This window comes from Podarcis liolepis, assembly GCF_965112155.1.
Source record: "Podarcis liolepis genome assembly, chromosome: 7".
NCBI classification, from domain to species: Eukaryota; Metazoa; Chordata; class Lepidosauria; order Squamata; family Lacertidae; genus Podarcis; species Podarcis liolepis.
Window position 1 is genome coordinate 11,814,331 of NC_139561.1, and position 13,888 is coordinate 11,828,218.

At 47.0% G+C, this 13,888-nt stretch overlaps 1 protein-coding gene across 3 annotated transcripts in view; it reads right to left on the minus strand.

The window, feature by feature from the left end:
* LOC310712058 (protein-arginine deiminase type-2-like) overlaps positions 1 to 13,888 on the minus strand; it is a 97,760-nt gene that overhangs the window by 9,401 nt on the left and 74,471 nt on the right. For all 3 annotated transcript variants that reach the window (XM_083514674.1, XM_083514676.1, XM_083514675.1), the window contains exons 11-14: positions 8,153 to 8,304; positions 6,899 to 7,043; positions 5,161 to 5,254; positions 306 to 391 (exon numbers count right to left, since the gene is read on the minus strand). In XM_083514674.1, coding sequence (XP_083370800.1) covers positions 306 to 391; positions 5,161 to 5,254; positions 6,899 to 7,043; positions 8,153 to 8,304 — 477 coding nt within the window. The remainder of the gene's footprint in view (positions 1 to 305; positions 392 to 5,160; positions 5,255 to 6,898; positions 7,044 to 8,152; positions 8,305 to 13,888) is intronic.

Below are 13,888 nucleotides of genomic sequence, written 5' to 3' on the forward strand. Positions count from 1 at the left end.
AATCCACACAACGGGGTGAGTCCCGTTGCTCGGTCCCTGCTCCTGCCAACCTAGCAGTGCATGCAGTGCAAGCATGCAGTGCAAGTAGATAAATAGGTACCACTCTGGCGGGAAGGTAAACGGCATTTCCGTGCGCTGCTCTGATTCACCAGAAGCGGCTTAGTCATGCTGGCTACATGACCCGGAAGCTGTACGCCGGCTCCCTTGGCCAATAAAGCGAGATGAGCGCTGCAACCCCAGAGTCAGCCACGACTGGACCTAATGGTCAGGGATCCCTTTACCTTTACCTTTAATCCTTGACGTACCTGCACATACTGATTCTCTTGCACCATGACCTCGTTGGAGAGCACCTTGTTGACGGTGACGCGCTTCGTGTCTGTGCCGGTGTACCCTGGGGTGGGGGAACAAAAGGCGGGGGGAAAGAAGGTTATTCCTAGAAGCCACCCGCAGGGCTTGGCAGCTTCTTATTTTCTGAAAGGAACTCAAATGTTACTGCACACAGGGCTGGATTTAGGCTTGATGAGGCCCCCAGAGAGAGAGGGAGCCATGTTGCAGTGCTCCGTGTGTGTTTATATGTAAATAAAGTAGATTAGCCAAAATGCTGAGTTGCTGAGGTCTATTACGCAAGCTGTGAAGACTCTGCGGATCCCTAAGTGTGCCGATGTCTGTTGGCATCAGTCGCTGTGATGTTCAGGCAGAAGAAAGCTTTTGAAGCTCCTGAATGATCGACCAGGAGGGAGAGAACATGCCAGTCGGGCATGTGTCCCTGCCAGGGTCCTACTCGAGTGTAGGACAAGCTCCTGACAGGTAATGGGGCCTTTTATATCTCCAGCTGTCCTTTCTCAACAACAAATTGTCGCTGTTTTTTGTGTTGAATATATTCTATATGGTAATTGATGGACCTATTAGGTATCTAAAGCCATTTGCACATCTTGCCATGCAACCGGTCCATGCAGAATGTAGGCACCCTATATATAGAAATGAGCAAACCAGTGATATTTTAGGGAGCAGGCTAGCAGGCGGGGCCCATTACTTACATCATAGGAGCCTACACAACACAAAACACTGTGGCTGTATGTAGGTTTTATTTTATTTGTTTTAATCTTATATTTTGGAAATGTACATCCAGTGTGGTTTTTCCCCTTTAAATTTTTTTGGGCCCCCAAGAGAGTAGAGCACTAAGCTATAGCTTAAACAAGCTTATACATAAATTTGGCACTGCGCACACACACACACACACACACACACACACACACACACACACAAATATGAAATGTCTTGGACAGCGATGGCACTAGAAGAAAACACATTGGCAGCTATAAGAGGATGCAATGGTATTTCTCAGGAGCAAGCAGATGAGTTTGTTGCAGGCTATAAATCACCTACAGAGGGAGCTAAGCCCTTCTAAGTGAATGACTAGATGAAGTCAGTCTGTTTGCTCAAATATCCAGAGAAGATGCATGTTGGAAGATTCAAGACAGAGGAAAGAAAGGACTAATACAGTGGTGCCCCGCAAGACGAACGCCTCGCAAGACGGAAAACCCGCTAGACGAAAGGGTTTTCCGTTTTGGAGGCGCTTCGCAAAACGAATTTCCTATGGGCTTCCTTCGCAAGACGAAAGCCCATAGGGAAATCTCCGGGACAGCGGGGAAGCGCAGCGCGTCTTCCCCATTGTCCTCGGACCTCCTCCGAAGGCTGGCGGTGGGGCGGAGAGACCTCCTCCCGCCGCCAGGCTTCGGAAGGCTCCTCCGAAGGCTGGCGGTGGGGCGGAGAGACCTTCTCCCCGCGCCAGCCTTCGGATGGCTGTCCTGAAGACTTGCGGTGGGAGGAGGGTTTTCCTTCCCACCGCCAACATTCAGAATGCTGTTCTGAATGTTGGCGGTGGGGAGAAAAAACCCTCCTCCCACCGCAAGCCCCGGGAACAGAGGAGAAGCGCTGCGCCCCTTCCCCTCTGTTCCCCTACCTGTCCTGAAGGCTTGCGGTAGGGAGAAAACCCCTTCTCCGCACCGCCAGCCTGGCAAGCGGTTTCCATAGGAACGCATTAATTGATTTTCATTGCATTCCTATGGGAAACCGTGCTTCGCAAGACGAAAAACTCGCAAGAAGAAAAAACTTGCGGAACGAATTAATTTCGTCTTGCGAGGCACCACTGTAATAAAATAATGGGGTTGGACTAGATGAGCCTTGGGGATCGATCCCTTCCAACTCCACAATTCTATGATTCTAATAAATGTATTATTATTATTTTTATTTAAATACGCTGTGGGTTAAAGCCACAAGGTCGGCGGTTCGAATCCCCGCAGTGGGGTACGCTCCCGTCACTCGGTCCCAGCGCCTGCCAACCTAGCAGTTCGAAAGCACCTCTAAGTGCAAGTAGATAAATAGGTACCACTTTCTAGCGGGAAGGTAAACGGCGTTCCGTGTGCTGCTCTGGTGCCGGTTCGCCGGAGCAGCTTCGTCACGCTGGCCACGTGACCCGGAAGTGTCTGCGGACAGCGCTGGCTCCCGGCCTCTAGAGTGAGATGAGCGCACAACCCTAGAGTCTGTCAAGACTGGCCCGTACGGGCAGGGGTACCTTTATCTTTAGCTAATAAATTGTATTGATTTGCACTTTCAATACATTGCCGGTGCTGCCTGGCACACCTCTCTGGGGTTTCAGGCAGGAGTCTGTCAAGTTGTGGAATGAACCCGGGACCTTCTGCGTGCCAAGCAGATACACCAGCTAAGCTGAAGAGCTGGCGCCCCGGGGCTTGTAGGCTTTGAACTACGTGAGCCAAACTCCCGTAATGATTTGGAAAGTGTTAGGCTTTATTTTGAGCCTGGTTATGCTAAGAGAGTCTCCCTCTCCCTTTTCTTTTGAAAAGGCGAGGTGGCACAGCTGTTAAGACAGGACGCAAAGGTGCTGGGAAGTTCGCGGCCGTGTTGACCCTCCAGCTGTTGCCACTGGAGCTTATCGCCTGGAGAGAGGTTCATCTCCACAAGCACAGTGTCATTCTCTCTCTCCCTTAAGGCACGGCCTGAAATTCAAGGACCTCATTTGTAGAGCATGAGACTCTTAATGTCTGGAGCGTGGTTTTGAGCTGCACATTGGGCAAAAGATTCCTGCGTTGCAGGGGGTTGGACTAGAGGATCTTTGTGGTCCCTTCCAACTCTACACGTCTATGATGACGTCAAGATGCACCAGAGTCCAGAGCTAGGAAATGAACCAGGTCGGGGAGAAGGTTCTGTACCTAAAGACATGCTCCAGGGACTCCAATTTAGGAAACCGGGTGCCTGGTTTTCAAGACCCCCAAGTCTCGATGACCACCTCTCTGAGTGGAACCCCTGAAATACTGTACGTCTCCCCTCCAGTGAATCCTGGGAACTGTAGTTTAAGCGTGCTGGGTATTGTAGCTCTGCGAGAGGCACGCTATTTATTCCGCAAAATTTATGCACTGCTTGATTGCTGTTTTTCCCCCAAGCTCAAAGTGGTTTATTAAAAAAGTTTAAGCAATAAAATGACCAAAAGGGACATTAACAATAATCAAGTTAAAACAACAAACTGCCATATGAGAAGCAAAAAACCATGTTCTGATGAATTGGAAGAGCCGCAAAAAGATTCCATTGAGCACATGGATTGACAATACGGACAGACTAGCCACATATGAACGAATTGCCTGTCGACGCAAATTAAGAATGGCTAAATATGAAGGAATCTGGGAGGGATATTTAAGCGATAAGGCGGACGGTGGTGGGAAGTAGGGGGATGAGAGGTGGGGAAATATTGTTTAAAAGGTGTAGTCAAAGGTATATCAGTACTCAAATCTAAAATGTTATATTGTGTTATTAGTGCGGTTTTTGTTGTATGTGTTTTTTTGTGGTTGTTGTTATTATTGAAAAAAATGATTAAATAAATAAATAAATAAAAGGTAAAACAACAAACTGAATATACTGTATGGGTAGGCTGGCCCAAAGAAAAATGTTCTTAGCGAGTGCTGAAAAGAGGACACTGAAGGAGCCTGATTGATCTCAATAGGCAGGGAGTTCCAAAGTGTAAACTATACTTCCCATGATTATTAATTTTTGGGGGGAGGGAGGGAGAACGCTGTACTTTAAATGGACCTTAAATGCATGGTGTGACCATTGCTGCTTCTGTAATGTTGCCAATATGAGCTGAGACTGCAGTAGCATCTGCTGGGTGGGGAGCTGCATTTCGAACATAGCAAACGCTCAGCTTGGGGGGTCCAAGGCAAGAAGTGGATCTGATTATCCCCTACAAGGAGGCTGGATAATTTGAAGCCAGGGTCCATGATGTGTTCCAACTATGGGCCTCCCCTCCCCATTCTTTGGGACATAAGGCAATTGCAGGAGCCGTCCGTGAGGCATCTTTGTCCTGCTTCCCCACACATTGGTGCAGAATAAGGATGGGCAAAGCCACTTGTGTGATTCTCTCTCTCTCTCTCTCTCTCTCTCTCTCTCTCACACACACACACACACACACACACACACACGGGGGGGGGGAGTTTTGGGTTGTGTTACAAAGTGCTTTGCGAAAGGAGCGATAAAACTGATGAGCCAATTTTGCACAAGCTCTTTTAAAAAATGAATGAATGCAAACATGCCAGAGAGTCCATTCCCTCCTCAGAGGCAGGACTCTGTTCCAAGACAGCTACACGAAGCAAGATTGCCATTTTGGGGACTTTTTAGTTTAGAGAAAAGGCAAGTAAGAGGCAACACGACAGGTATATAAAACTATGCCTGGCATGAAGAATGTGGCTAGAGAAAAGCTTTTCTCCCTCTCTCGTAACACTGCAACTCGCGGACGCCCAGCGAAGTTGAATGTCAGAAAATTAAGAACTGGTAAAAGAAAGTCGTTTGTGCAGTGTTGAACTGCGGAACTCCCTCCCACAGGACGACCCACCAGCCTGGATGGCTTTAAAAGAAAATGGGACAAATTCATGGAGGAGGAGAGGGCTATCAATGGCTACGAGCCACGATGGCTATACTCTAAACATCAAACGGAGGGGAGAGGGTTCTTGTGTTTGGCTTCTGTTTGCGGGTTTCCCACATGCATCTAGTTGGCCCCTGTGAGAAGAGGATGCTGGGCTTAGATGGGCCACTGGCCTGATCTAGCAGGGTTTCTTTTTATACTCTTGTTCTGGGTCTGTCCGAACAGCCTACCTTTGAACATGACGGCTTCTCCATGACCTTCTTTCTGCTTCTCCCTGAACAGCTTGTAGCAGGCAGAAGGGCTGGCCATGAGCATCCGGAATTGCTGAGAGGAGGAAAGGGAAATGAAGGACTGTATCAGGGCAGGTAAAAGAAAGGACTTTTCCATGCAGCTCATGGTTAAAACTATGGAACTCCCTCCCACAGAAAGCCATGCTGGCCATCCATCTGGATGGCTTACTTGCTTGCTTATCGGGGATGTGGGTGATGCTGTGATCTAAACCACTGAGCCTCTTGGGCTTGCCGATCAGAAGGTCGGCCAACTCAGCAGCTCAAAAGCACACCAGCGCAAGTAGATGAATAGGTACTGCTGCAGCGGAAGGTGAATGGCGTTTCCGTGCACTCTGGTTTCCATCACGGAGTTCCGTTGCACCAGAAGTGGTTTAGTCATGCTGGCCACATGACCTGGAAAGCTGTCTATGGACAAACAGTGGCTCCCTCGGCCTAAGTGAGATGAGCGCCGCAACCACACAGTTGCCTTTGACGGGGCTTAACTGGCCAGGAGCCCTTTACCTTTGCTTCCTTGCTTTGTTTATTTATTATATTCCTATGCCGCTTTTAACTCACATGAGTCACAAAGCAGCTTACATGCCATAAATAATAACACAGCAGAATACAGCCTCAGCCCAGTATACCTGAAGGAGCATCTCCACCCCCATTGTTCTGCCCGGACACTGAGGTCCAGCGCCAAGGGCCTTCTGGTGGTTTCCTCAGTGCGAGAAGCAAAGCTACAGGGAACCAGGCAGAGGGCCTTCTCGGTGGTGGCACCCGCCCTGTGGAACGCCCTTCCATCAGATGTCAAAGAGATAAACAACTACCTGACATTCAGAAGACATCTTAAGGCAGCCCTGTTCAGGGAAGCTTTTAACGTGTGATATTTTAGTGTATTTTTGGTTTCTATGGAAGCCGCCCAGAGTGGCTGGGGAGGCCCAGCCAGATGGGCGGGGTATAAATAAATTATTATTATTATTATTATTATTATTATTATTATTATTATTATTATTATTATTATTTATCATCATCACAACCGCAACATAAATCACTTAAAATAATCAACTAATCACCATTAACAAAACCACTTAGAAAACAACACAACCACAAGAAAACAACACAACCACAAGAAAAGTCGTACAGTGGTACCCCGGGTTACATACGCTTCAGATTACATACGCTTCAGGTTACAGACTCTGCTAACCCAGAAACAGTATCTCGGGTTAAGAACTTTGCTTCAGGATGAGAATAGAAATCGTGCTCCGGCGGTATGGCAGCAGCAGGAGGCCCCATTAGCTAAAGTGGTGATTCAGGTTAAGAACAGTTTCAGGTTAAGAACGGACCTCCGGAATGAATTAAGTACTTAACCCAAGGTACCACTGTATTATAAAATTCACAAAGCGTTACAGCGCTCATAACTCACAAAACAATATTAACAACATTAACGAACTAAGAACCCAAAACAAGCTAAGCATTGCTGAATTCACACATGCACACTCAGGAAAGTGTGACTCCCTGTGTGTCCCCATGACTCTTCCATAGTCTCCGTCCAATCCTTTAAAAGAGGACTGAATGAATCCATAGGAGGAGAAGGTTATGGCCACACCAGCTATGCTTTCATCGCTGTTTCTCAGCCCAAAACACATAATTAACTAGCGACAACGCGTAAGGGTCACAGACCTACACAGCTGATGCTCACCTTTTTGCCAGGAATGGGGACAAAAGTCACAAACTCGTCCACGTGGCCCACCGTCAGCCAGTCAGAGTAGAGCTCGATGGGTGACTGGACTTTCTGGGCATAGAGGAAATCCCGCACCACCTTGGTCATCCTCCGCCCTGCGGACCTGAAAAGGTCAACATCCCCCCAAGAAAAAGAAGGAGGATAATCAATTAAGGATGAATGGCTTATGAAACTGATGGACTATGCTGAAATGGAGAAAATGACTGCTAAACGAAGAGGACATAATGATGAATTGTTTAAGGGAGAATGGAAACCATTGATGGGTTATCTACTTACTAAACTATCACCCATACATGAAGTCACAGGCAGGTTTTGAAATATAAGCAGCAGATTATTGAAAGTATCAGCAATATTAGGGCTTAGATAATAAAAAATATGTGTGTTTTAAAGCAGCTAAAAAAAAGGAGTAATAAAAATAAACATCAGGAAAGGAGGGGTGGGATGTCAAGAAGAGGTTATGTATGTACAGTCAAATCTCGGATCCCAAACACTGAAAACCCAGAAGTAAATGTTCCGGTTTTCGACTGTTTTTTGGAAGCTGAACATCCAACGTGGTTTCCACCGAGTGCAGGAAGCTACTGAAACCAATCGGAAGCTGCGCCTCAGTTGTCGAACATTTCAGAAGCTGAATGGGCTTCCGGAATGGATTACGTTCAACAACCGAGGTTTGACTGTATAAAAAAACTATTGGATGATAAGTGCTTTGGAATATCTTTGGATATTTAGTTATATAAACACATTCCCCCAGAAGAAGAGAAGGAAAAGAACGAGAGAGAAAAATGGGGCCAGTGAAAACAGACATGTATTTACAGGGCCGGCCCTATCATTTGAGTAGTGAGGCAGGTGGCAGATCTTCTCTTTTGCCAGAGTTCATCATCGCCTCTGCACTGCTTTCACTGCAATCCCTCTTGCCACCATTGACATGAGGCTCAGATGCCCGTCCAACCAGCTTCTGGCCACAGAGAGGGCTGACTGTTTTGTCCTTTGCAGGAAAATGCATATTTATCTTAATTCTTCCCATGCCCCTTTAGCCTCTGTTCTCATCCAACGATGGCAGGCAACAGAGGGAGGCTTTGCACAAGGCAAAAAAAAAGGTGCCCAAGCCCTATGATTGATAATGGTCAGTAGTGGGTTTTGAGTTTCCTTTTTTTAAACCAGAAATTCAGGTCGTCTGGTGTTTTACAATATCGACATCTGCGTGCACTCTCTTACATAGGGAAGCTGCTTCCAATGAGGATTCTCCCCAAAGGGTACTCTTTTCCATTGGCAGTCACTGGCGGGCTGACTTCCAGATTCCCAAAAGAGTCCAAGCTGGTGACTTCTTCAAAGAGGGGCTCCCTGGACACGTAGCCGAAATCTGGGCCCTGCAGAGGGGAAAGATATCTGCTTCAGTCACAGGGCTCCCACTACAATGTTAAGTATCATTGTTAAATTGACACGGAAATGGTGAATGCCTGTGTGTACAGCTGAAAGGGTGCAACTCGGAGATTCCATTGAAACATTGGTGGCTCCCTGATTGTGGAATGCTCTCCCCAGAAAGCCTCACCTGGTGCCATCATCTTTAGACACTAGGCAAAAACATTCCTCTTTACCCAGGCCTCTGATTATTAAGTACAGTGGTGCCTCGCAAGACGAAAAGAATCCGTTCTGTGATTCTCTTCGTCTAGCGGTTTTTTCCTCTTGCGAAGCAAGCCCATTGACGGATTAGCGGATTAGCGCTATTAGCACTATTAGCGGCTTTTAGCGGCTTATCTGCTGATCGGATCAGCTGATAAGCGGCTTCGAAAAAGGGGGGGAATGGGAAAAAAACCAGCAGGAACTCGCAAGACATTGTCGTCTTGCGAAGCAAGCCCATAGGAAATTCGTTTTGCGAAGCACCTCCAAAACGGAAAACTCTTTCGTCTAGCGAGTTTTCCGTCTTGCGAGGCATTCGTCTTGCGGGGCACCACTGTAATCTATGGCCTGTAAAAGTGTGGGGGAAAGGATTGCTATTATTATGATTATTTTACCATTAGGCTGTCTATCAGCATGCTTTTTACTATGTTTTTATCACGGATTCTTTGTAATTCGTTCTCTAATGTTGTACACTGCCCTGACATCTTTTGATAAAGGGCATTGCAGTGGTACCTTGGTACTGAAACAATTTGGAACCCAAACACTGCAAACCCGGAAGTGTTCCAGTCTGCGAACTTTTTTCAGTAGCTGAACATGCTCCGCTTTGAGTGCCACACTTCCAATTTGAGTGTGACGCTTCCGATTTGAGTGCCACACTTCTGATTTGAGTGCTACGCTGAGGTCTGTCTGTTTTTCCTATTTATTTTGTTTTTTTGTTTTTGCGGCTCCTTTTTGTGGTTCTGTGGAACCCAGTTCAGCTACTGATTGATTGATTGATTGTGTTACTGTACAGTGGTACCTCGGGTTACAAATGCTTCGGGTTATGCGTTTTCAGGTTGCGTACCATGGGAAACCCGGAAGTACCGGAAAGGGTTACTTCCGGGTTTTGGCAATCGTGCTTCACGCATGCGCAGAAACGCCAAATCATCTCACGCGGGCGGGCGCAGCACTGCGGGTTGCGGACGTGCCTCCATCACGGATTACGTCCGCATCCCGAGGTTCCACTGTAGTTCATTGTTTATTGCTTTCATTTTATGGATCAATGATCTCGTTAGATAGTAAAATTCATGTTAAATGGCTGTTTTAAGGGTTGTTTTTAAAAGTCTGGAATGGATTAATCCATTTTGCATTATTTTCTATGGGAAAGCGCGCCTTGGTTTTGGAATGCTTTGGTTTTGGAACGGACTTCCAGAGCGGATTAAGTTTGAGAACCAAGGTACCACAAAAATAAATTGAAATAACATCATCAGCATCATTATTATTATTTATACCTTGCCCATCTGGCTGGATTTCCCCAGCCACTCTGGGCAGTTTACATCATATCTAAAAACATAATAAAAACATTAAGCATCAAAAACCTCCCAATAGAGGGCTGCCTGAAATAATAGCCATAACCATCAATAAATTGTCTCTGAGCTCCTTCATGGGTTGATAATTAATCCCTCTTCCCAGGGAACTCTAGGAATTGTAGGGAAATTTTGGGAACTCTCGGAGGGGAACTGGACTCTCCAAACAACCCTCACCACTCATAACAGACTCCAGCTCCCATGATTTTTTGGGGAAGCCATGACTGTGTAAAGTGGGATGATAGTGCTTTAAATGCACAGTGCAGATGGCGCCTTAGGTCAATAACAGGGAAGGGTCTTGAAACAAACCTTGCTGGGCAACACAAGGGAAGCTCTAAAGGGCAGAAGAGGCACGTGTTGCCCTAATGTTATCTTGCAGAGGGCTTGGAGGTGTGAAGCAGCTGTCCTGACAGACAAGATGTCACAATACTCTGCTAATAAGCATGAAATGTCTCCACAGTCAGGCCCATCCCAGTTCCCTGAGCTGTTTAAATCCCCCATAAGCTCCATTTGGAGGGCATCTGCTAGAGTTCAGCTGGGTGGGCTGCCTGCCCCCCTCATTGACTTTTTCACTTTATCTGCTGAGCTCGTGGCAATTCTCTGAGGATTATTTGCATCTGCGTGTGTCGGGGAAAGGAGATTGCTTTTAATGAATTAATTTATTGCTATTATCATTCATATATATACACTCAGAGCCACAAATATAAATGGGAAAAGGCATCCACTCAAACCAGTCTAAAACCACAACGAGGTTAAAATCTTAAACAGACTCCTTGGGAAGAGCAGGGTTAAAAGTGAGAAGAAACAGGAACAACATATGCTCAGAGGCACTCTTGCTATTGACTTTGCACTGCAGTCCAAAGCAAAGTATAAAAGGGATCTTTAACTGGGAAAGGGAAAGGGTGAAGCATATGTATCTTTCCAGGACGAACGTCCCTAAATATGGTAAGGTCTGGACTAAGAGCCCACCCTGCCTCGCCTAATCCAAGCTCACATCTGCAACCCAAGCTCATATCTACTTAAACGCACACAGCCAGAAAATTGCACATAGCCTCTGTTTATTAAGCCACACAGCTTAATGTGGAATTAAGTCCAAATTTGGGGGCCACGAAGAGAGCTACATACTGGGCACAAAACTGAAATGTTGGGAGCAGCCTTACGTTTGTAATAATAAAATTTAAGGTCTTACATATATAATAAATGTTCATAAATGTACCAACCAAGCACGTGCATAGATCAGCACAGGAAGACCAACCTGAAACCATTTTGACTCCCAAACTGTCCAAATGTTTTCTCTGCAAGGAGGGAGGGGGTCAGGGAGCCTTCCCATTGTCTCAGGAACTGGGAAATCACCATCTCAAAGGAATGGGCAGACTACCAGGAAAGGCAATGATGTTTGTGGGGGGGTTGGTCTTGGGTTACACCCCTTCTGTGATGTATGTATGATGTATGGAGGGGTGGTTTTGAGCTCCAGGGCAGGGAATTTAAAATGTCTATATAAGGGCAGGCACACCTTTGTTCTGGGTCCTCCTCCTTTCCTGCGGGTGAGGGGAGCCCCCTGTTGCAACAGATCAATAAAGATCAGGCTTACTGGCTGCTTTGCTTCTCAATATTCTCTGGTTGGCCTCTGTTATTCTCTCCTACCAATAGGGAACCCACTTAAGGACTCTATATGGGCTCTTGGATACCCCATAAGGGAAGAAGGGCAGATTTTGTTTACAACACGTTGAATCAAACCTATTGGTTCTTGTAGCTCAATGTTGCCTACACTGACTTGCAGCAATGGCTCTCAAGGGTTCCAGACCCACCTGGAGATGCTGCCAGCGGGGATTGAACCGGGGACCTTCTGCATGCCCAGCAGTTGCCCCTAGTACCACACTGTGCTATGGCCCTTCCATGAACTTTTCACAGAGGCCACCAATTCAAACGATGTCTCAGCACCCAGGGAAGCATCTCCAGCCCACCTGCCTTCTTCCCCCGAGAGAGGACTCGGGCATATCATTCCTCCGTTTTTGGGGTGTGCATGCCTGCGTGTATGCGGAGGTTTGCGGTGCTGAAAGCCGGTAGCCACCAACTGCTGGGGGACCAGCTGTCTTGCAGGGATAAGATGTCATGGATTCAAATCAGCACCAGGAAGATTTACGAGTGACAGAGAGGGAATCTGCAATTTGGCAGTTCAAAAATCTCTGCCCGAAAAGGAAAAGGAGATGTTTGAAGGGGGGGAGGGGGTTGGCTGGGGGAGGGAGAGAAACACATAGGGAAGTTCGTGGGTTTTTATTTTTAAAAGGTCCCACACTGACCTCAGGACAAGAGCCTTCAATACAGCCTCCAGCAGCTAGATGCTTTCCAGCTGTTTTGGACTACAACTCCCACAAGTCCTTGCATCATACAGCCCAACAAGCCCAGCATCCTCTCCTCACAGTTGCCTTTGGAAAAGCTGTAAGCAGGATCTGAGCGCAAGAGCCCTCTCCACTCCTGTGGCTTCCAGTAACTGGGATTCAGAAGCATTGCTGCATTTGACTGTGGAAGCAGAGGACGGCCATGGTGGCTAGTAGCCATCATAGAATTGTAGCATTGGAAGGGACCCTGAGGATAATCTCATTCAACCCCCTGCACAATGTAGGATTATGCAGCTGTCCCATGCCGGGACCAAACCTGCAACGTTGGCGTTATCAGCACCATGCTCTAACCAACTGAGCTCACCCCTCTACTCCATGAATTTGTGCAACCCTCTTTAAAAGCCATTCAAGTTGGTGGCCATCACTGACTTCTGCAGATGGTTCTATCTATTGTTCTCTCCTTTTCCTTGCCTCTAAGTGGAAAAGGAGAGGAGTAACTGATCTAGACTTGAGACACCCCATGCACTGCTGGTGAATACACACAAATGCTCTGCTTGTAGAAAAGTAAAAGGTAAAGGACCCGTGGACGGTTAAGTCCAGTCAAAGGTGACTGTGGGGTTGCGGCACTCATCTTGCTTTCAGGCCGAGGGAACTGGCATCGTCCACAGGGAGCTTTCTGGGTCATGTGGTCAGCATGACCTAACCGCTTCTGGCGCAACAGGACACATAATAATAATAATAATAATAATAATAATAATAATAATAATAATAATAATTTATTTGTACCCCGCCCATCTGGCTGGATTTCCCCAGCCACTCTGGGCGGCTTCCAACAAAGATGAAAAATACACTAAAATGTCACATATTAAAAACTTCCCTGAACAGGGCTGCCTTCAGATGTCTTCTGAATGCCAGGTAGTTGTTTATCACTTTGACATCTGATGGGAGGGCGTTCCACAGGGCAGGCGCCACTACTGAGAAGGCCCTCTGCCTGGTTCCCTGTAACTTGGCCTCTCGCAGTGAGGGAACCACCAGAAGGCCCTCAGAGCTGGACTTCAGTGTCCGGGCAGAACGATGGGGGTGGAGACGCTCCTTCAGGTATACTGGACCAAGGCCGTTTAGGGCTTTAAAGGTCAGCACCAACACTTTGAATTGTGCTCGGAAACGTTCCATGACAGGAACCAGAGTGCACGGAAACACCATCTACCTTCCCACCGCAGCAGTACCTATTTATCTACTTGCACTGGCGTGCTTTTGAACTGCTAGGTTGGCAGGAGGTGGGACAGAGCAATGGGAGCTGACCCCGTCACAGGGATTTGAACCCCCAATCTTCTGATCAGCAAGCTCAAGAGGCTCAGTGGTTCAGACCACAGCGCCACCCGCGTGCTGCTTGTATACAGCAATTTAACATGGGTCAACTTCCGAGGCTGAAGAAAGGCCAACAGGGATTAGGACAGGAATGATTTAAGAGACAGATTTATAAACATTATTTTTTAAAAATGAACTGCATGGAGAGTGGGAAGACAAAAGTTTCCTCCCTCTCTCCGAAAACAATACTTGTGGGCATCCAGTGAAGCTGAATGTTGGAAGATTTAGGATATAAGGAAGCTCTTCTTCACACAGTACAGTGTTAAACTGTGGAACTCACT